At 35.0% G+C, this 24,585-nt stretch overlaps 1 protein-coding gene across 2 annotated transcripts in view; it reads left to right on the forward strand.

The window, feature by feature from the left end:
* The window catches only part of LOC136040181 (uncharacterized), an 86,971-nt gene that overhangs the window by 42,763 nt on the left and 19,623 nt on the right, over positions 1 to 24,585 (forward strand). For both annotated transcript variants that reach the window (XM_065724330.1, XM_065724331.1), the window contains exons 4-6: positions 1,799 to 1,925; positions 14,064 to 14,201; positions 18,215 to 18,364. In XM_065724330.1, the coding sequence (XP_065580402.1) occupies positions 1,799 to 1,925; positions 14,064 to 14,201; positions 18,215 to 18,364 (415 nt within the window). The remainder of the gene's footprint in view (positions 1 to 1,798; positions 1,926 to 14,063; positions 14,202 to 18,214; positions 18,365 to 24,585) is intronic.

A 24,585-nucleotide genomic window follows, 5' to 3' on the forward strand; every position in this document is an offset into this window, starting at 1 on the left:
AAGCAAATAAGTCAAAGAGATCCTACATGACAGTCAAGAAGACTCCTGGTTCCTTCATAAGTAATAAGCACCTTATGCAGTAACGGGGGGGGGGGTATCTGAATATCCTGTTTAAATCTCGAAAAAGTAAGCTAAAACTTAAATACTTTACATTTCTGGTTCAATAAGTGAATCTCGTTCCCCAAAAACTTTCCTTCAATCCAAATTCCTTGTTTTTGTCGAGGATTGCACATATTTAAAGCCCGAGAGCATCAGGTTGCACATACATCGTATGGACGGAAAAATGTCACGCATGGCGTAATATACAATTAACATCCATATCATGAAAAAAGAAAAAACAAAAATTTCCTGGTGTTCCGCCAGGAAAAAACAAGAAAACTTTTAACAAGAAAAAATCATAACCCCCGAACGAATTACATTTTTACTAGTCAATTCCCACTCCTACCCCCTTCAACACCACATCCTTCGCTCCGCTTCAACAAAAATCCTCCTTTTCAAAAAACAAAGTTTCCCACCGAAAGACATAGAACTTTCGTTCCGTGCATAGCTCGTATGTTAACTAAGTGAATCCTCTCCCCCAACCCCACTCTCTTCCCTTTTTACGACTTTTTTAAGGAATTTGTTTGCACCACGAAAATTTTCCACCGAAAGACATGTAACTTCCGTTCCGTGCATAGTTGATATGAATCCTCTCCCCCCCCCCACTCTATTCCCTTTTTACGACATTTTTTTTTTTAATTTGTTTACATCTTCTTTGACATTTTGAAACATTTTTTCCTGACTTTGACATTTTTTACTACATTTGCTTTTTGTGTGTTTATTGACTGAAAACTGAGTTCAACCCATTCGGGGTTACCATAAACATTCTCAGAAATAAATCATATTTCTTATTTAAGCGTGGCGTGGGAGCTAAGGCCACGTGTGGCAGAACAAATGACGCGACGGGATTCGTGGCGGAGAATGCCAACCTCTTCGATATGAGTCATTATTTTTGCTGATATTTCCTTAGATTGAAAAAAAATTACAAAATATTCTAATTCAATTTTTATGACAAATTCAGATAATATAGTTGAACTAAAATTTTGAGTACGTACAATTTCATTTCCTTAAAAAAATTCATTGCAAGTTTCAATAATTTACCAGAATTATCGTTAGAGATGAGTGCACTTTATTACCCCACGAAAAAAGAAAACATGTCACAACTAAATTGCCCTTTAAGAAAGCTATAAAACAATCTTTTCCTCAAGCTTCACTCGCATTCTTCGTTCCATAAAAGTAAATTGGTCCCAAAGACCATAAATTTTATCCTACATCTCTGTCATCTGCAAAACCGTCGTAAACAAACAAGAAATACCCTACCCGAAGACATTGGACGGCTACATTGATTAACGTAAATTCAAAGACTTCCAACATCGGAAGGAGAAGAAACTAATCTTTTATCTTCGTATCTTGATAAAACAAAAATGAATTAAATACAAATCTAGGGGAAAAAATGTGATGTAATTTTAGGGGAGTGGCAGTCATGTCTCTTTCCCATAAAATTAAAGCATATTATATTCAGGGGCTTAGGTCAGTTTTCCCCCCAGCTAAGTTTGCTCCTCCAAAAATCAAGTCAAAACTAAGCCTGCTTAATGCAAGCATCCACAGAAACGGGCCTGTTTTTTTTTTAGTATATCTGCCTTTTTGCTACTATATTGCCCATCAATTAGTTATTCATCGGTTATAGAAGTAGATGGTTGGACCTTTTATTTTTGTTCAGTTTTTTCTTGTGAATTTTAAACTTGTTCTTATATTACAGGATAACGATATGGGTGGTGAGCAACAACAGAAATGTAGTGGCAGCATGGATGGCAGACGTAGTAGCAGCAGTGGCAATAATAACAAAGATTTGTTCATACATTACGCTAAAAGATACAGAGCTCAATGTAAGTATTTCATCGGTACTGCACATATGCTTTGCACAGGGTGTAATATTTTTAAAGTTTGTATAATAAATTTTGAATACAAAAAGCATGGGTAACTTAAAAGAGTGGAAACTGGCACTAGAGTCAACAACAAAAAACTATCAACGTTATCTAGCGTTTGGCAACACCTGACATTTTTTAAACTTAGTAATTATTTTTCGCCTGGAACTGAAATCAGACATTATCAATATTCTACTAACAACTCACTATTAACAATTCATTGCAGCAAGTAGCCGCCTGAGGCCAACACAGCTACGCACGCTCTTCCTCCGTCCCAATCTGTTCAAAGTCCCCCTCTTTACACCCTCCCAGGAGGTTCTCATTTTCCTTAAATCTTTCTTTGTGACATCGTCTCATTCCAACCGCGGACAACCTGCTTTCTGTTTAGCCCTAGAGGGTTGACCAAAAAGTACAATCCTCGGCAATCTGTCATCCTTTGTCCGCAGAACGTGCCCTAGCCATCTCAACGTTTCTCCCAATATAGCCCTAGAAAGCGGGATTGAACTACACTTATTGTGCGGTCTATTGTTTGAAATACGGTGAGTCAGCCGGGTGCCCAGAACAATCTGTAGGCAATTTTTCTGGAAAACTTCCAGCTAATCTTCATCTTCGAAGTCCATAAAAATGATCCCTATGAAGGGAGATAGAACACAGACCTGCTTAAATCCCGATTTAATACGAAACCACCTGTCATCCTCATTAATTAGGGTATTAATACCCGTGTTTTACCAAGAACAATGACTAAATTGATTATTAAAATTAGTTAATTATTATTATTACCCTGGAAAATGCCGAGTTTTGCCTGACGCTAGATGGTGCTGATAGTTTTTTTTTGTCTGCACTAGCGCCAGTTCTCACTCTTATAAGTTACCCTTACTCTTTGGTTGATTAGGTAACATTTTCAAATCTAGACGAGAGTTGCATTTTTTAGGCCAAATCAGGCCAGCTTGTAGTTGGACGTGTCCTATGTGTAGTCTTGTTTTTATTGTTGAGAATAGAATATGGGATAATTGAGAGGAAACTGGCGCTAGTCCCGAAGGGAAATACCAGCAGCGCCATCTAGCGTTCGACTTTTTGTTTGGCCCTAAACTGCTTGAGACTTGTTCCGTCGGGTGTTTTAAAATGTATGGGAGGGTTTAGGAAGCAGTATCATGTCACCACCATTCATGACCTTTATTTAATTATAATTCTTTTGACCTAGGTTATATTTATCTATTATTTTTTTCGGTATATGTACTGGACCTATTTCATTTTGCTAGGTTCCATTATCAAACCAACTACTAACTGTGCTCCTACTGTTACTTTACTGCATTGTGATATATCAGAGTTACAACCTAGTTTGGCCTACTTCTGTTTGATCCCCGCCCCCTTTTGATAAAGGCTTCCGGATGCAAAGCCGAAATATCCAGGCTTTTACTATTATTAATGAAAAAAACTTGTTATTTTTCATGGTCCTATCTGAAATATTGTTATCGTTTTTCTATATTTTTATTTTGATGCTTTAGAAAATTATTTTAATTATTTACCTTAGCCTATTTGTGCAGACTAGATTTTACCTTAAAATAATTCTTCGAAAGCAAAAATACTTATTATTTATATAACAGGGGATTTACCTATAAGAGATTAATAGCACCGTGCATCTAATATATAGTAGATTAATATATAGTAGATTAATTGCACCGTGCATCTTTAATTGCACCATATATAATACCGTAGATTAATTGCACCGTGCATCTAATTTTCATCTAAAGAGATTAAAAAATCTCTTTGTAAACCACTTCCAAAGCAACCAGTTAGCATCAAATTTAACAAAAACAAAAGAAATACGTAAATGCTTATAAACATGTAATTACATATAACAACATATAAATTACATATAAACATGTAAATGCATATAACAACATATAAATTACATATAAACATGTAAATGCTTCATTTTAGGAAAAAATACTTTACTTACGCAATTTTTAGCAATACCGTTTTCATTTCATCGATTTTTTGGATAAATGTCGGGAGGGGGCTCATTCGATGGGTAATCAGAAGTTCTACTTTCCTTTTTAAGAGTCAACGGGATCGGAGGGCAGCTACCCACTCCTACCCTCCATCCCCACACGCACGTTGTATTGTCCAGAAATGCATCTAATAGAAACTTGAGACGGCCATTTTATTCAAAGTTGTCCAGGTATCGTATAACAAGGCTTTCGGGGTTGAAACAAACTCCCAAAACATGGAAGAAAGTGTTTTGAGTTATGCCTCGGGGACATTTATGGTTTTTATGGAAGTGGCGGTTGTATAAACTTTGGAGGAGTCTTATTTAGTTGAAGAGTCAAAGTTCTAACTTCCACCAAGATGCTAAAAACGAGCGAAAGCACTTCTTTGGTGAAAAGTAATTTTTTTTTATCAAAATACATATCCAATTGGGAAGTGTTCTGTTTTGTGTCAAAAATTTACAAAATATGTCCCTTTTTGCCCTTTCATGTCCAAATTTCTAAAATATATCTCTATTTTGCCCTTATATGCCATTGTGTCCTGGCACATTGGGATGCGTCTTTTTGACATAAAATGTGTCCAGTTGGCAACCCAACCGGATTAGTTTTAAATCCATATTTTTTTTTAAGTTTAATCGCCGAAGATCTAATTGTTATGAAAAACTGAAAACGACGACATGTGTGTTGTCAGTAAACAATACAAAATTTGCTTAGCCTTCTCAATAAACCATATCTTAATGACAACTCCTGTTGATCTCACTGAATCTCTGCCGGATTTAAACAGTTGAGGAGTATAAATACATGTCATCCATTGTAGACATTGTTTGGGGGATGCAGTGATACATCAAGTTAGTTCCGCAGTCAGTCAGTTCCGCAGTTCCGCATCAAGTCAGTGATGCCTGGTAAGTTCCGCAGTCTTCTTCCTAATCTCTGAGTCACCCAGGAACAGGGGAAAGATGAACATCAAAACAAAAAGCCATTTTTACGAATCCCTTGTCTGGTCCTCTTCTATCGACTGACGAAAACAAAAACGACTAATGGAAAGAACATGACTTGTTTTTTTTTTCGGTCGTTATGTTCTTTCTGCTTGGGTAACATCGAATGGTTGGATTTTCGTTTGCACCATGGACAGCTTAGCAGGTGTCTTTGCCGAATTATCTACCTCTTTGTTCCGTTTTATTCCGTTGCTGAGAATCATCCTCCTTCTGTTTTTTTTCTTTTTTTTCGTTCTTTGGTATTTATCGAACTTCATGTATAGCCAGTGTGATGTCAGACTATAATTATTCTCCTGTGTTAGCAAAGAGAAAACAAGACATATATAAATATAAATACCCCCAATATAATTCACCCTCTGTAAACTTCTCCTGAAAAACTTCACCCCCTGGAAACTTCCCTCCCCAAGAAAGTCTCCCCATAAAAAAGTCTCCCTACGGAAAATCCCACCCAGCAGAAAATTTCCCTCCCCACGGAAAGTTCTCCCCATGGAAAATTCTCCGCACGGAAAATTCTACCCATGTAAAATCCCCCCAGCAGAAAATTGTTAATGTTGGCAGATGAAAGATGGCTTTCATCTTTACTTTAGTAGCTGTTATCTGAAACCCAAATATATCAGCTCGGAGCAGATACATGTTGAGTACGACATTGCTTCTATGATAATACCTAATTCCAGCTATGACAGGATGAATATCAAAAAAAGTTGTTAGCCAAACCTGTTACAGTTCTTGTAATTCCTTTGCCTCAAAAATAATCTGTTGCCAACCACTCCAGGGCTAGGAAAAATCCTAAATAACACTAAAATTTACTGCAGACCTGTTGGTAGGACCCTACACCATGGCTGGTAATAACACCCTTCTTGTTTAGAAATTGTTAGTCCAAGAGATGGCGTTGTCTAATCCAGGAAATATGCAGTTCAGGTTATTTCCTGAACCAAGCACAAGTGGTTCAGTATCGGTGGTTTTTCTAAATTACTAAAACATTTGTATGCAAAAAATCTCATAACGAGTCTATTGCCTTCGGTGAAACTTTAGTCTTATGAAATTATATTCACCCTCAGTCTTGTTGGGAAAACTTTTGCTGTGCCTCAAATTCTCCATTCGAGTTGGTGCTAACGCTAGATCTTGTTTTCTTGAGCGCCTGCGTCTTCGCTTGATCTGCCACGGACAATATTATAGTCACGCCAGCTAGTAAATCATTTCGTGAAAGGTTCCAGTAAAGACGAAATGGTGAGTCCTTGCTGAGAGTCTTATGCAAAATCCATAGATTAGATTGAATTAATTTGTAGATAACTTCGAAGACCACACTGCCTTTCCATGACGAAAGTAAAACAGTTCAAAATAGGGATGAAACCTTTTTATTGACAGTGAACAAATACAAAATTTAACTGGATATTTCGAACACATATACAGTGTTCATCATCAGCAGTAAAGCTCAGTAAAACAGCAGTTTTACTGCTGATGATGAACACTGTATATGTGTTCGAAATATCAAACAGTTCGTGGTAACGAACTGTAGTAAGGAGCGATCCGGCTCAATAGTAACCAAAACTCTAAAAAAATGAATTTTGATATAAATAGCTACATCAAAAGAATCGCATTTTAATGCTGATTTTAAATATATAAGTTTCATCAAGTTTAGTCTTACCCATCAAAAGTTACGAGCCTGAGAAAATTTGCCTTATTTAGGAAAATAGGGGGAAACACCCCCTAAAAGTCGTAGGATCTTAACGAAAATGACACCATCAGATTCAGCGTATCAGAGAACCCTACTGTAGAAGTTTCAAGCTCCTATCTACAAAAATGTGGAATTTTGCATTTTTGGCCAGAAGGCAAAATGCGTGTTTATTTGTTTGTTTTTTTTTTTGTTTTTTTTTTTTTTCCCAGGGGTCATCGTATCGACCAAGTGGTCCTAGAATGTCGCAAGAGGGCTCATTCTAACGGAAATGAAAAGTTCTAGTGCCCTTTTTAAGTGACCAAAAAAATTGGAGGGCATCTAGGCCCCCTCCCACGCTCATTTTTTTCCCAAAGTCAACGGATCAAAATTTTGAGATAGCCATTTTGTTTGGCATAGTCGAAAATCTTAATAACTATGTTTTTGGGGATGACTTACTCCCCACAGCCCCTGGGGGAGGGGTTGCAAGTTACAAACTTCAACCAGTGTTTACATATAATAATGGTTATTGGGAAGTGTACAGACGTTTTCAGCGGGATTTTTTTGGTTTTGGGGGTAGGGTTGAGGGAGGGGGCTATGTGGGAGGATCTTTCCTTGGAGAAATATGCCATGGGGGAAAAATTCAATGAAAAGGGCGCAGGATTTTCTAGCATTACTATAAAAAAAAAACAATGAAAAAATAAACATGAAAACGTTTTTTCAAATGAAAGTAAGGAATAGTATTGAAATTTAAAACAAACAGAGATTATTAGGCATATGAAGGGTTCTAAAAATACTTTAGCATAAAGAGCGAGGTATTTAGGAGGAGATAAATACCTCGCTCTTTATGCTAAAATATTTTTAGTGATTTCAACAATTTATTCTACGGCCTATTTGATTCAGGGGTCATTCTTAAAGAATTGGAACAAAACTTACGACTTAGTGTAAAGAGCGAGGTATTAACGAGGGTACCCCCTCGTACACATAATAAACATATAAGAATATAAAAGTTTGTTACGTAAGTTAGTTAATTCTTAAGTTACATATATTTTTTTACTAATAAAAACGTTCGTTGAATATTAAAAGTTCTAGTAGCTTTTTTAAGTAGCCGAAAAATTGGAGGGCAGCTAGGCCTCCTTCCCCACCCCTTATTTCTCAAAATCGTCTGATCAAAATTAAGAGAAAGCCATTTAGCCAAAAAAAAATTAATATACTAATTTCATTTCAATAATTTATGTGCGGAGAGCCAAAATCAAACATGCATTAATTCAAAAACGTTCAGAAATTAAATAAAAAAAACTAGTTTTTTTAACTGAAAGTAAGGAGCGACATTAAAACTTAAAACGAACAGAAATTACTCCGTATATGAAATGGGTTGTCCCCTCCGCAGTCCCACGCTCTTTACGCTAAAGTTTTTAGTTGTTTTAAAAAGTAGAATTGTGGCAAAGAGTCAAACTTTAGCGTAAAGAGCGTGGGACTGCGGAGGGGACAACCCATTTCATATACGGAATAATTTCTGTTCGTTTTAAGTTTTAATGTCGCTCCTTACTTTCAGTTAAAAAAACTAGTTTTTTTTATTTAATTTAGTTAAATTTTGTATCTGTTCACTGTCAATAAAAAGGTTTCATCTCTGTTTTGAACTGTTTTACTTTTGAATTAATTTGTTACGAAAAAATCACAACTGTATTGATAAAGAGCCACGTGAGAAGACTTAACATGCACTGGCGGTTATCACAATCACGTAATCTTTAAATCAATAATAGCCTATAGGGAAGAAATGCAGAAAAATGCACTCGTGAAAAACGGACAGAATTTTTTTTTTTTTATCATAAGCAATTAATAATAATAATAATAACAATGAAGCACATATATAGCGAAGTATAAATATATTGAATGATCTATAAATAACAAATAACTAAAAATGAAGACAAATTTACCTTCCGTCTCTAAACTATGGTTCTCCCTCCAAGAAAAGCAATCTTAATCTTCCTGAAATAACTGCTTGTGCAACTGGAGAGTGGTTACTTGCTCTCCCCGCCTGGTTTTGAAAAATAATTTTTATGGGAGTAGTATCATTGATTTTTTTTTCATTGAAAAATTCAAAAGAATTCCTCTCCCCTTTTGATTTAAAAAAAATGTCCCTCCCCTCTATACTCCTTAATTTGACGGCACTTTGCTTTGCCTCCCTCTCACCCTCAGAGGAAGTGTGCCTTCCTCACACTCCCTTAAAAATTCCTCACATCCTGTTTCTTCATTTTTCAAACAGTTCGTCGTAACGAACTGTAGTAAGGAGCAACCCGGCTCAATAATAAACGAAACTCTAAAAAACGGAATTTTGATACTAAAAGATACATCAAAAGAATTGGATTTTCATGCTGATTTTAAATATATAAGTTTCATCAAATTTAGTCTTTGTCATCAAAAGTTACGAGCCTGAGAAAGTTTGCCTTATTTTGGAAAATAGGGGGGAAACACCCCCTAAAAGTCATAAAATCTTAACGAAAATCACACCATCGCATTCAGCATATTAGAGAACCTTATTGCTAAAGTTTCAAGCTCCTATCTACAAAAATGGGGAACTTCGTATTTTTTTGCCAGAAGACCGATCACGGGTGCGTGTTTATTTATTTAATTTTTTTTCAGGGGTCATCGTATCGACAAAAGTGGTCCTAGAATGTTGCAAAAGGGCTCATTCTAACGGAATTTTTGGTCACTTTAAGTAACCAAAAAAATTTTGGAGGCCACTTAGGCCCCCTCCCACGCATATTTTTCCCCAAAGTCAACGGATCAAAATTTTGAGATAGCCATTTTGTTCAGCATAGTCGAAAACCATAATAACTATTTCTTTGGGGATTACTTACTCCCCCACAAACCCTGGGAGAGGGGCTGCAAGCTACAAACTTTGACCAGTGTTTACACACATTAATGGTTATTGGGAAGAGTACAGACGTTTTCAGGGTGATTTTTTGGTTTGGGGGGGGGGGGTTGAAGGATGGGGGCTATGTGGGAGGATTTTTTATTGGAGGAATATGTCATGGGGAAAGAGAAATTCAATGAAGGGGCACAGGATTTTCTAGCATTAGGCCTACTATAAAAAAAACAATGAAAAAAATTATTTTTACTGTTTAATAAACTAGAATTGAGAGAGTCAAAATTTAGCGTAAAGAGCGGGGCGTTGAGAAGGGAACAGTCCCTTCCATACACGGAGTAATTTCTATTCGTTTTAAGTCTTTATGTCGCTCCTTACTTTCAGTTAAAAAACTAGTTTTTTTTATTTAATAACGATAAAAGCTGCCGTTCTACCTTTGGCATTCTCAGTAATAAATGACGGTCCGATTGTGGGGGATTTACAATGAAACGCAATCATTCCTGTGACAAAAAATAAGATACGTGACATGTGACATAAAAAAAAATTATATTGTTTAAAACACTTTGAATGAAAATACCAACAAAATGATATTTTTCAAAGAAAATATATCCTAATAAGGTATATTCCAAAATCTAGGGGGCAAATGCCCCCTTTCCCCCTTTCAATGGATGACCCTGTGAGGAGCATTGCCCGAATTATAGAAAAACGTAAAAGAAACGACTATTTTATAGGGGGGGGTTATGGAGAGAAATGAATGTGTCAAAATATGATAATAGCGATAAAATGCAAGAACAGGGGTTGTCACCATATTCTGTTTGTATACATGTCTTAGCCCACGTGCAATCAATTTGTACTTGTGCTTGTGGCGGGAATCAGGTGTCAATTTGCATACAAAATCGATTTGCATACAATGTAAATTCATCTGTCTTGGCTTTTTTTTTTACAATTAGCTATGCCTTGATGCCCACAACAATTTGATTTTAATTCAAAATCAAGGGACTCGATTTGATTATGAATTTTGGTTGAAAAGACAATAGAATTTTGATGGCAAAATTGGCAAAAAATTGAAGCGGGTTGCACCACAGAAAATTTGCATTTCTTTTGCGGTGTATTTTGAGCATTTTCCAAAATAGAATGTTTTTAGGGACAACCCTTTCCTAAATTTAAAAAGAAAATTTTGCTCCTTTTGATCAAAAAACCTAAATTTACACTTTCTAATAAAAGAAGGAATTCCAAGGAAAGTAAATGTCGGCTTTAGTTTTCTGAATATGATTCGGATCGCTTATCCAATCCCTACAAGTTATGACAAGACCACCCAATCAATTCTAAGGAGTTTGGCCAAACAAGCTAAAAAAAATTATAATTGACGAGACAGGCTGATTCTTTACAGTATCAAATCCCCTTAACAAACTTGTGAACGTTCAGCATATAGTTAATTACTAATGTAGGAAAACAGTCTTCCTTTTCTCCTTCTGTCTTTTTTTATGTGTTTGTGCTGTTGCATTAGTGATTTCTTTTTTCATTATATATTTATTAACAAAAAAATAGATAAATTCTCAGGAATATTCTAAACGATACTCTTATTAGAGGTATTCAAAATGATTCTGATGAAATTTGCTCAGCCAGATTTGTAAGAAATTCATAGAGCTCATTACGCAGAGAATATAGATCTGTTGCCAATTTTCAAAATGAGTTGTATGAAGATATTTTCAATCAAAACAAAATAGCCTATACCCCAAAAAGAGTAAGAATTGACACGGTAAAAAGCGTTGTTTTAAACCAAATTTGAAACACCCCAAGTTTGGCTCTTTGCCACAATTCTACTTTTTAAAACAATTAAAAACTTTAGCGTAAAGAGTGAGGGATTGCGGAGGGAACAACCCATTTCATATACGGAGTAATTTCTGTTCGTTTTAAGTTTTAATGTCGCTCCTTACTTTCAGTTAAAAAACTAGAGTGAGGGATTGCGGAGGGAACAACCCATTTCATATACGGAGTAATTTCTGTTCGTTTTAAGTTTTAATGTCGCTCCTTACTTTCAGTTAAAAAACTAGTTTTTTTATTTAATTTAATTAAGAGGCCACCTTCATGTTCTGTTTTTAATAAATACATAAAAAGATGCTTTTCATGGAAAATACCAAAAAAAAGGTTTTGTTCAAAATCTGTCTGGGGGTGGTAGTAGAGGTTGGTTTGTTGTCTAAGTCTGAAATTTGTCGTGAGGATACACAGTGTAAATGGCGCATTGAATTATTAGACCCCCTAAGAAAACCCTGCCGAAGTAAAAAAAAGGGGAAAAAAGGGATATTACAATTTGTAATACAAAATTATAACGATAAATAAGTAAAAAAAAAAATAGTACAAAGTTTTAATCTTAAATAAAGAAATAGACAACTTTAATGCAAAAGTGTGAAAAATGTTTGATTTTTTTATTCAGGCTGGCTTCACTTCTGTATATATTTTTGCCCCACAGTTTTCTTTTTATGGCACTTGGTATTAACCAAGTGACATATAGCAATCGCAAATTCTGTCGGTCTGTCTGTCTCTCCCGGTTTTGCTACTTTAGGCACTTCCAGGTAAGCTAGGACGACGAAATTTGGTAGGTGTATCAGGGACCGGACCAAATTAAATTAGAGTTAGTTGTTTTCCCGATTTGACCATCTGGGGAGGGGACGTTAATTCGGAAAAATAACAGAAAAAATGAAGTATTTTTAACTCACGAACGGTTGACCAGATCTTGATGAAATTTGATGTTTGGACGGATATCGTGTCTCAGAGCTGTTATTTTAAATCCTAACCGGATCTGGTGACATTGGGGGGGGGGGGGGGAGTTGGGAGGGGGAAACCTAAAATCTTGGAAAACACGTAGAGTGGAGGGATCGGGATGAAACTTGGTGGGAAAAATAAGCACAAGTCCCAGATACATGATTGACATAACCTGAACGAATCCTCTCTCTTTGGGGTAGTTGGGGGGGGGGGGGTAATTCTAAAAATTAGAAAAAATTAGGTATTTTTTACTTACGAACGGGTGATTGGATCTCAATGAAATTTGATATTTAGAAGGATATCGTGTCACAAAGCTCTTGTTTTAAATTCCGAACGGATCTGGTGAAATTGGGGGGAGTTTGGGGGGACCTAAAATCATGGAAAACGCATAGATTTGAGGGATCGGGATGAAGCTTGGTGTGGAAAATAAGCAGTCTTAGATACGTGATTGACATAATTGGAACGGATCTACTCTATTGGGGGGGAGGTTTAATTCTGAAAAATTAGAAAAAATGACGTATTTTTAACTTACGAAGGAGTGGTCGGATCTTCATGAAACTTCATATTTAGAATGACCATATTTGGATAATTCGGAAAAATGGGGCAATTCTAACTTACGAACAGGTGACCAGATCCTAATGAAATTTGATATTTAGAAGGATCTTGTACTTTAAAGCTCTAATTTTAAATTCCAGCGAGATCCTGTGACATTGGGGAAGTTGGAGGGGTGAAACTGGAATTCTTGGAAAACGTGAAAATTGGGGTATTTTTATCTTACGAATAGGTGATCGGATCTTAATGAAACTGTGTGTATATATAAAAGGATCTTGTGTCTCAGATGCTCAATTTTCGACTCGAATTGGATCAGGGAACATAGGGGGTTGGAGGAGGGAAACACAAATCTTGGAAAACGCTTAGAGTGGAGAGATCGGGACGAAACTTGATGGGGAGAATAAGCAGAAGTTCTAAATACGTGATTGACATAATTGGAACGGATCCGTCCTCTTTGGAGGAGCTAGGGGGAGTTAATTTTGAAAAATTTGAAAAATTGAGGTATTTTTAACTTAAGAACGGGTGACCGGATCTTAATGAAATTTTTTATTTAGAAGGAATTCATGTCTCAGAGCTCTTATTTCAAATCTTGACCAGATCTGTTGACATTGGGGGGAGTTGGAGGGGGAAATCTTGGAAAACGCTTGGAGTGGAGGAATCGGGATGAAGCTTGGTGGATAGAATAAGCAAATGTCCTTGATACGTGATTGACGTAACCGTACTGGATTCGCTCTCTTTGGGTGAGTTGGGGGGAGGGGCTCAGTGATTTGGCGAGTTTGGTGCTTCTGGACGTGCTAGGACGATAAAATTGGTAGGCGGGTCAGGGAGCTGCACAAATTGACTTGATAAAGTCGTTTTCCCAGATTCGAACATCTTGAGGGCTAAAGGGAGAGGAAAAATTAGAAAAAAATGAGGTATTTATAACTTAAGAGTGAGTGATCGGATCTTAATGAATTTTGATGTTTAGGACATCGTGACTCAGAGCTCTTATTTTAAATCCTGACCGGCATTAAGCCTCTGATTTTCCTTTTAAATCAATCAATTGATCCTTAGAATTTTGTTAGAGCTCATATCATATGGACTCCTGGCTCTTAGCTCTTCTTGCCTCGTCACAAGTGCCATATGAGCTCTTAGCTCTTGTTTATGCTTGTGTTAGTATCGCTCTTTTTACCCTTTTTTGTTTTACCCTTTTGTTCATTATTTCGTTTTTTGAAGCTCGATTTTAACGAATTCGCAGTATGAAATTGCGTTTTGGAAAATAACTAGTTTCTTCATTTGCAGGCACACAGTTGTTTACTGAATTTAATGAAAAAGTGTTGCTTCTAAAAGCATCTATTATTGAACATGGTGAGCAGCATTTGAAAATGTCAGATCCTAAATCATTATACTCAGATGTCGTGGATTCAAGTATTAAGCAAGGTAAGAGAAGATAACTGGAAGAAGAAGTATATTGTATTGTTTTACTTCCCCCTCCCCCCTCCTCCTGCCCAGACTTCCAGAAAAAATCAGATTTTGCTTTTCAAAATGAATATTAATTATTGTTTCAGCTGTATTTGCGCACCAGGCCTGCATCCAAATCAGGAAACAGGGTATACTCATTTTCACATTTTAAGAGCTACTCAAGGTACACTTTAAAGGTAAACTCATTTTCACATTTCAAGGACTACTCAAACCCGTAACCCTAACGCCCTGTTGCCGGGAATGGCCTTGGCCTATTCAGGCGAAGTTTTAGAGTATGGTATTAAATATTTGTTTGTTACAAATAAATGCTGCTTCCCTTGCCCCTTCCCCTCTCAAGAAAATTACTAGGAGTATCTCCCTTTTTTATATGTACACATTTGTTCAATGCCTAAAGGATTCAGTTGGTGAATGTGGGGGGGGGGAGTATAAAAGCATTAAAATTACGCAGTTTTAGGTCTTAATTTCTTAAGAACCGTTTGGCCAAACTTGGGTTGAATTTTCCTTTCGATGCTCCTATCTTAGATGGGAGATCCTGTATTAATGACTTCTGGTGAAAAATTCTAATTTAAGTGGGTCGTGAGACTCCCTCTTCCTTATAGGAAAAAATTCTAATATATTAAAAATTGTTAAAAAAAAGTTTTAAAATATAAAGTACCCAATGTAATACAATGAAGAAGCCTGTAATTATATTAGAAATAAAATACAAAGAAATTGAAACCAAAAAAGGGTGAAAAGACAAAATATTTGCGACGTAATATAAGAACAGAATAGCAGGCTAAAAATATCCCCTCCCCCCAATTTTGTCCGAATAGTAAAAACGTAACATTAATGAACATGAACCAATTTTTGATGCGTTTTTAAAGTTTTTTACCCCTCCCCAGAAAAAAATCCTGTATACGTCCCTATACACAATTATTTATTCAATCAAGAAAAATGGAGTATGTAGGCAGGGAGTAGCAGGGAGGATTAGTATGGAAGCCCAGGCAACTAAGTACAAAATACCAAAAACCCCTTTACGAGTGTTGAGTTTTGATATATATTACTAATGTAGATACTTGACAATACTTGTTTTAAAATTACGAAATTTTTAAGGCTGTATTACATTTTTGTCAGTGTTGCTACGTCGAACGATGAACATTAAAAACCAAAGACGACAAGTCAACGTTGTCAATGCTCAGCGTCCAGAAAAGTTCAAATATTAACAATCAGTTGGTACAATCTAGGCCCGGGTCTAGGAATGCAAAATGTCAGAAGGGGGGATAAATTATTACTGAGTGATTTTTTTTATTAACAAAAACTGGATTGATTTAAATGCTGTTACAATACTTGATAAGTATCTATAAACTAAAGCACAAAATCTACCGTTTTAATTTTCAAAGTCCGGATAGCCCAGAGTTGTAAAATATAAAAAAAATTAAAAACGCGTCAAAAATTTCTTTATATGCATTTTTTTTTACGTTTTTACGAGTCGGACAAACATTTTGGTGAAAGGAGGCATACAGCCTTGGTTATATTTCATTGCGACAGTTAAGTAAAGAAATTTTGAGGCATAAAAACCAGGAAAAAAGTGATGCGTTACCTACCTGGGTGATTAAAGCTAGTGCTTGAGCTGAGTTCGACTCAGCTTTATTTATTATCAGATTTATTATGTAATACAAGCTTGTAACTTGTCCAAAAACACTATTGAACAGTAAAATCATGAATGAAGCTTAGGACTTCCTTCTAATGTACTAATTTAACTGATTTCAGAAAAAAGCCAATTAAAATAATTCCTGAGACACAAAAATCAGGAAAGAAATTGACGTCTTACGGTTGGGGGATAAAACCAGTGTTTGAAATTGGTTTGATTATGCTCTTGCTAGGCTAACTTAATTACAGTTAGCCCAAGAAAAACGTATACTTAAGAGTTAAAAAATTAAATGTTATGTAATTGTTAAAGGGTTTATTATGTAATACTTACTTGTAACTCGTCCAAAAACACTATTGAGCAGTAAAATTATGAATGAAGTCTAGGATTTCCTTTTAATGTACTAATTTAACTGATTTCAGAAAAAAAGCCAATTAAATAATTCCTGAGACGTAAAAATCAGGAAAGAAATTCACGTCTTATGGTCTGGGGATAAAACCAGTGTTTGAAATGGGTTTGATTACACTCTTGCTTGGGTAAATCAATTACTGTTAGCCTAAGAAAGACGTTTACTGATACATTTTAAAATTGACAGTTAGGTAATTATTTAAGGGTTTAGTATGTAATACTTACTTGTAACTCGTCCAAAAACACTATTTAGCAGTAAAATCTTGAAAAAGTTAAGGACTTCATTCCAATGTACTAATTTAACTGATTTCAGAAAAAAAAACAAAGAAAATAATTCCTGAGACATAAAAATCAAGAAAGAAATTGATGTCTTACAAATTTTAATTGAAACCAGTGTTTAAACTGGGTTTGATTATGCTCATGCTAGGCTTATTTACAGTTAACCTAAGAAAGCTGTTTTCTAAAGAACTAAAAAGTTGAAAGTTCGGTAATTGTTTAATGATTTAGCATGTAATTAAATAAAAAAACAAGTTTTTTTTTACTGCAAGTAAGGAGTGACACTAAAACTTAAAACGAACAGAAATTATCCCATATATGAAAGGGGTTGTCCCCTCCTCAACGCCCCGCTCGTTACGCTAAAGTTTGACTCTTTGTCACAACTCTACTTTTTAAAACAATTAAAAAACTTTAGTGTAAAGAACGAGGTGTTGAAGAGGGGACAACCCCTTTCATATGCAGAATAATTTATGTTCGTTTTTTAGCTTTAATTTCGCTCCTTACTTGCAGTTAAAAAATTTTTTTTAATTTAAATTTTGAACGTTTTTGAATTAATGCATGTTTTGATTTTGGCTCACCGCAACATGAATAATTAAAGCAAAATTTGTATGTCAATTTTTTTTGCTAAATGGCTTTCTCATAGTTTTGATCAGACGATTTTGATATAAAAAGGGGGATGGGGCCTAGTTGCCCTCCAATTTTTTGTTGCTTAAAATGCAACTAGATTTTTTTTACGAACGTTTTTGTTAGTAATAGACATGCGTACCTTACGAATTAACTTGCGTAACGAACTTCTATATTTGTGTATTCTTATTACATATATGAGGTGTTCCCCCCTCGTCAATATCCCGCTCTTTACTCTAAAGCTTGAATTTTGTCCCAAATTTTTTAAAATGACCCCTGAACCACAAAGGCCGTAGAATAAATAGTTAAAATCACTTAAAATATTTTAGCGTAAAGAGCAAGGTATTGTGGAGGAGACGAACCCTCTCTTACGGTTCGGGGATAAAACCAGTGTCCAAACTGGGTTTAAGTATACTCTTGCTAGGCTAACTTAATTACAGTTAGCCTAAGAAAGACGTTTACTGATAAATTTAAAAATCGAAAGTTAGGTAATTATTTAAGGGTTAAAGAATCAAAAATTAAATGTTAGGTAATTGTTTAATGGTTTAGTTCATAATACTTACTTGTAACTCGTCCAAAAATACTATTGAGGAGTAAAATCTTGAATGAAGTTTAGGACTTCTTTCTAATGTACTAATTTAACTAAATTTAGAAAAAAATAATTAAAATAATTCCTGAGACATAAAAAATCAGGAAAGAAATTGACGTCTTAGGGTTGGGGGATAAAACCAGTGTTAAGCTGGGTTTGATTATACTCTTGCTAGGCTAACTTAATTACAGTTAGCCCAAGAATGACATTTACCGAAGAATTAAAAATTAAAAGTTGGGTAATTGTTTAATGGTTTAGTATGTAATACTTACTTGTAACTCGTCCAAAAACACTATTGAGTAGTAAAATTTTCTAATGAAGTTTAGATTGTCTTTAAACTGGGGTTGATTGTACTCTTGCTAGGCTAACTTAATAAAAGTTAGCTTAAGAAGAATGTTTACTGAGGAATACTAAAATTGAATCTTAGCTAGTTGTTGTCTGTTTTAGTTTGTAATGCTCACTTGGAACTCGTCCAAAAGCTTCAGACGGATACAGTGGAACTGAGCTGTAAAATAACAAGCGAAATTGCTGGCATGCGATTGAGTGGAGAAATTAATGAGGCTGTAGTCTCCCTATTAACTGACTCGCTGGTGAAAGGTAAGTCTTATCAAATATTTTTGAGATAATTTCTGGCAGAAGACTGCAAGAAACGCATCTAGACGTCATGAAGTGCTGGTAAGAGACGTTAATTTGTCAAAAATGAATTGGTGATGTGCCTGCGTGAATTCCGGCTGATATGTTGACTAAAAGTGAAAATTTTCAAAATCTTCCTTAAACAATTACCAAAAAAGGCTCCTTTGAATTCCTATCTGTTATGGTTAATTTAGATATTAGTTTAGGTCGTTTATTTGTCAACATTTTTTATACCAGTCAATAGAAAAGCAGAAACTCGAATAAAAATATTTTTTATCACCTATGAGTGCTGAGAAATATTTGAAAAATTGAAAGTCGTCCAAAATGGAAGAAAATAACAAGAAATTTTCTGAAAACAGGGAATTCATTGTGATGGAAAGATTATTTACTATTTAATTTCTATAGTTAAGTCCGATTGTTAATTTACTAGGGCTTAAAACGAGCTTTAGCTATATGTGCTCAATAGTGTCTTTTTTTAGTTGAGCCCCAGAATAGGGCTGAGAAGGACATGTTGTCCCTTGAAAGATAAAAATTACATAATTTTTTTTTTGATATACCAGTCAATGGATAATCACAAACTCGAATAGAAATATTCGATTCACCTTTGAGTGCTGTTAAGAATTTAAAAATCAAAACTAAAAATTAATTGAGTATTTAATAATTAAAAGCCGTACAAAATTTAAAGAAGATAAAATCAATCGGTGTTTTACAGTGTTTGCGGTGTTTCCGTCATTGTTATTATCCAAAAGAGAATACTGAATTTAAAATTGTTTTTCCGATTTTTGTGAATTTTTGAAAACTTTTGCCTCTAAAAAATTCTTTGCCGCAAGCTTTTCTCCCCAAAGTGGTGGTGATACTTAAGTAAATACAGCCAGGGAACTGGTACAGCCTTCTAGTATTTTCTGAGTTGGTTAGGTTAGGTAACCTAACCCAACCTGTTTTTATGTTTTATGTCAGTTTCAAGAAATATTAGTTTTTTGATGCTTAGATACTTTATTTAGTATACTCAAAAATACAAAAACATTAACCCCCCAACAGAGAGCAATGCTTGTAAGGTTGAGTGTGTAGATAATGTGACATACGCCAAACAAAACATCTCGTCATAATAATAGCAAAATTAACTTAATTAAGAAAAAAAAAACAATAACAGCAAAAACCTAGAAAACAAGGAATAAAAAAAGAAAGGGAGGAAAGAAATGTTGGGCAGGAGGGGCATGGGAGGCCGTCTCATCATGGAGACCAAAACAAAATATATAAAGAAAATTATCACAAACTCTTAAAATTTCAAAATTACATCATTAAAGGTAAATAAATAAACATTAAAAAACAATCTTTAATAATTGCTTCTTTAAATACAGATGAGATTTTTGGGATTAATCAATCTGATTTTTATCATTTAACTTATATTTATTCGCAATGAATGGCATTATGTACCTACAGTGACCTTTCAAATCTTACAAAAGGAATTTGGTATAATCCCACCAACCAGCCGAAAGACGGGGCAAAATCGATAGAGATCTATTGTAGAAATAATTAGGATTTTGAATTTGAAAATGCCATAAGGAAATATTTACATCACGTATACGTTTTAAATCCGTTAAGTAAGTATTCTTAATGCCCTATTTTGTAGTACCTGTAATTGTTTTAAATGCGTCCTAAAGGTATTAAGATAAACAATTGAGCAGTAATTCAAGTACGAAGCAATTAAAGAGTGGTAAATTATTTTTAGGTTCGAAAACGGTAAAATATTTTTCACACGGTACATCGATCCAACATCTTATGCAAGTCTGACGCTTAAATGGTCAATGTGATTATGAAAAGACAACAATGGATCAACAAAACTCCTAAAAAACAATATGACTGAATCCTATAAATTTTATTCTCACCAATCTGAAGCTCCTGACAAGCAATCAATTGAGTTACGGGTTTTGAACGACCAAAAGCCATAATTTCAGTTTTAGTATAATTTGGTAGTAGATTAGATACTTGTGTATTATTCAGAACACACTCAATAAGTGAAGTTGGGTTCTTTCTTGAAACAAGCTACGATGCAGGTACATTTTAATTACATATTTTATATATAGAGGTGGTTAGGTTAGGTTAAGTTAGGTATTTGATATAATGCGCCCCACAAACACCCCCCACCCCAAATATTCAAATATATAGCCCAAATGTTTGATAAAGCTAATTAAATAAAACAAAATATGATGAAGATATAATACTTTATTAGGAAAATCGTATACTTCATTAGGAAAATTGTAAAATTACTACTTAGAATTCTAACCTAATCTTTTGTCTTTGAGTTGTGTCTTTGTGGCTATGAAACCGGATTCTCTCATAAAATGTACCTACATCGTAGTCTGTCTTACGAAAGAACCTAACTTCACTTATTGAGTGTGTTCTAAATAATACACAAGTACCGTAGATTATTAGAAGAAAATCATCGATTAACTGAAGTAACAGTTACAATCAAATTTTCCATTGATGTATTTGCATTATCAGATATAGCTGTTTCATGTGTAAATAGAATAACAAGACTAATTGTAATGCCCTTTGGTCACTCGGTTCGCTGCGACTGAAAGCACTACTAGCCAAACGGTCAACTGCCTGGCGTGAATCTTTTTCAGGGGTTCTTAACACTTGTTAAGGCGAGCCCGCCGGGTTCGAAACACCCAGTGCTAGCAGCCGTAGGCGTATTTAGCTGCAACACCAGAGTCGATCCCAAATGCCTAGACAAGTATGCGCTGGTCCTGACCGAGTTCAAACTAAGGGATCCGAGGTTCTCTTTCAACTACTGTATTAACTGAAAATGCAGTGCAAGCACGAGACAACCAATAACATTTATAAAAATACCTAACAAAACCTAAATCACTCTTACTTATGCTCTATCTTTTTTAGACGACAAATGACTTAAGAAAAACAAGCGCCAAGGCTAGAAAACTTTATTTTTTATACTTTCCCAAAAAACCACATTTTTCCTGCCAGGTACTTTTCTGTGGTTTAATGACGTTCGTCGAATCGGCTAAAACTCGATAAAGATTTATTAATTAGATTTTTGTAAAGGAATGGTTTTTAACATTTAATCAGTAATAGTTTATATTCATTTAGTTATACTTATTACATAAGATTTCCCAGCATAGTTTGCAGAAGATCGTTAATATAAATCAAAAAAAAGAGCGGACCTAATACTGAACCTTGATGGACACCAACATCATTAAGGCTCTTTAAATTCGACAGTTTTCCATCCACATCTGCCGCAATTTTACGTCGACACAGATCTGATTTTACTATCTAGTCCTATCCCTCTTATGCCTCCATTTTCCATTTTGTCAGAAAAAATTTCATGGTTTAATGTGTGTCAAATGCTTATTTAACATCGTAGAAAATAGTAGCCATATAAAAATCATTATCTAAATTTTTATTAATAAATTAATAAAAGAATTTTAATAAAATTAATAACTTAATTTTAATAAAAGAGCTGCAACTGCGTGTTTGTATCTAATGGCTTGCCCTAAATCCAAACTGGTATTTGGTAAAAGAAAATTATCTTATCCAAAATATTAACAATCCTTTCTTTTAAAATTTTTTCAAATACTTTAGATAAAGGCGATAAAATTGCAACGGGACTATAATTATATACATCAGATTTATCACCTTTTTTATGTAACGGAATTAGCCGGGTAGTTTTCCATCTATTAGGAAACATACCTGAACTGTTACATAAATTCAAAATATGAACAAGTGGTTCAGAAATCACTCCAGCAATATGTTTTAACAACTTTTTTGATAGTCCATCATATCCCATTGAATTACCACTTTTATATTTTTAATAACCTTATGGAATTCTGCAAGATTAACTGGGGCCAGAACTATGCTCGTACCTTTAGAGGGAAGGACATAATATTTATGCATTCTGCGTGAATGCATTCTCTTATGTCATATAATACCTAGGGATGCGACAACTCTTGCGACAACGGTTTATTTCGTCCAATTTTATCCTTGATCAAACTTCAAGTTTTCCGGGGAGAATCAGAATTTTAAAATGAATCTTCATAATAAGCTTTTTCTCTACGAGTCTTTACCTCTTAATAATTTTGTAATTTTTAAAACGCATTATATTTATTTCTGTACGATCCTTTTTGATTTTATATAAACATTTTTTTTTTCATTAATCAACCTCAAAAGGGACTCAATTCAACCAAGGTTTTCTTGGAGCATTTCTCTTTGGAATTGAAACTCTGTACGGGCCAAATTGATCAAGATTTTCAGTTAATATATCATAAAACTTATCTAAGGTTTGATTTGAATTTTTTATTTAATTACTGGACTCCACTCGACGTCACCAAGCCCTTCTGTTAAATTTAACGAATTTTAATGCGAAAAGTCTCGGCGCTTTGTTCGACTATTTTTATTATAAGGGGAAAAAAGCGGGAAATCAGCCATAATTATGCAGTGATCAGACGAATCATCAGGAATGACATGTGTATTAACGGCGCTGTAAGGTGAAAAAATATTATCAGTTAGTGAAAATGACCCATGAGCTATCCTGAGCTGACCCATGAGCTGGATGACATAAAACATACAGGGTTCAACGTATGAACTAACGGATATTCTAAAAACTGCACATTGTTTCTATCCATTCTACTCTGGTTAGCAGAAACAAGGCTCATTAAATCAATATTAAAATCTCCCAGGTATGCAAAAGGTTCCAACCCTGCCAATAGTAGAATTCCAAAAGCCTTCAACAATGTAGAAGCACAACTTGTATTTTAACAGCTTTGCTTTGAGCAAAAATTATTTTTATACGTTTGAAAACGTATTCTGCGTTTTATTCGCAGAAAAGTAACTAATGTAACTTTGTATAGCTTGTAGTTATAAATAACAATAGTTTTTTGAATCACAATTAACAGTGTAATCTAATTCAGCACCTAGCCACACACTAGCCATAAATATCATACTCCATAATTTTATATGCACCATTTTATCAAAGGTACTGTGTCATTTACTCTAATACTGCTAGTGGAGTATAGTATTCAAAGTCTGAAGGATACTGTATATAGCTTACTGTTGTTACTTCATGGATGGAGCTGTACAATTCAGTAAGAACCGCCTATTTAACGCAGGAACTGGAGTCAATCCAAAAACGGGCGACCAGGATCATCCTGAGTAATAGAGACATTTCCTACCATGATTCCGTAGAAACCCTTGAACTACATAGTTTGGAACTCCGTTTGGGTGACCTTATCCTGAGGCTTGGCAAAATGCTGCTGTCTAACCCTGCCTAATTTTTAATTTTGTTATTTTCATTGAAAATTTGTGCCACAATGTACAATATGATACGGCCATATTGGCTGTAGCAACAGTGGTAGTATACTACTATTCTGTTATCCTTCCCCACATCAAGTCGCCCTAAGTCACCGCCTATTTAGCAGAAACTGGAGTCAGTCCAAAAACGGGCAACCAGGATCATACTGAGTAATAGACATTTCCTACAACGATGCCCTAGCAACCCTTGAACTCCAAAGTTTGGAGCTCCGTTTGGGTGACCTTATCCTGAGGCTTGGCAAAATGCTGCTGTCTAACCCTGCTCACCGTGACATTTTACCACCAGAAGCCCTGACAGTCAGCCGTACGAGACAGAAGCTAAAAGTTGTGCCTTTGTGTGCTCGGACAAACCGCTACCAGAACCCTTTCGTCGCTTTTTTTACGTCAAGATATAATAATGCATAATAGCATGTTTTGTATCTCAACATCAAATTAGCCATTGGAGCTACGATTGTTTTTTAAATAAACCTTTCTCTCTCTGTACTATTGATATTTAACAAATAATGTATACCCAACTGCATGTTTGATACTGATTGATCACAATGCTACAACTATAAAAAAAACCCTATTTGATTTTTCGGGAGAACAATAATGATTGGCAGCCTGGTAGTCACATACATTATCAAGCTGTGATAATAGTTTTGCCAACCCCGAATAAACAGAGATAAATCCAACCCCGAAATAAACAGAGAATTCCTGCTACATTGTAGTGTGGCTGTTTTAGGCTACTTATCTTCTACATTCCAGCTTTCCCATTACCTGCTTAACTATATGTACATCTTGATAGCTACCACCCCTTTTAAGATTCTTTCAGCTGACAGATAAACAGTTTTGAGAGAATTTGTGAGATTTGTGACATG

This window comes from Artemia franciscana, chromosome 20 (genome assembly GCF_032884065.1).
Source record: "Artemia franciscana chromosome 20, ASM3288406v1, whole genome shotgun sequence".
Classification (NCBI taxonomy): Eukaryota; Metazoa; Arthropoda; class Branchiopoda; order Anostraca; family Artemiidae; genus Artemia; species Artemia franciscana.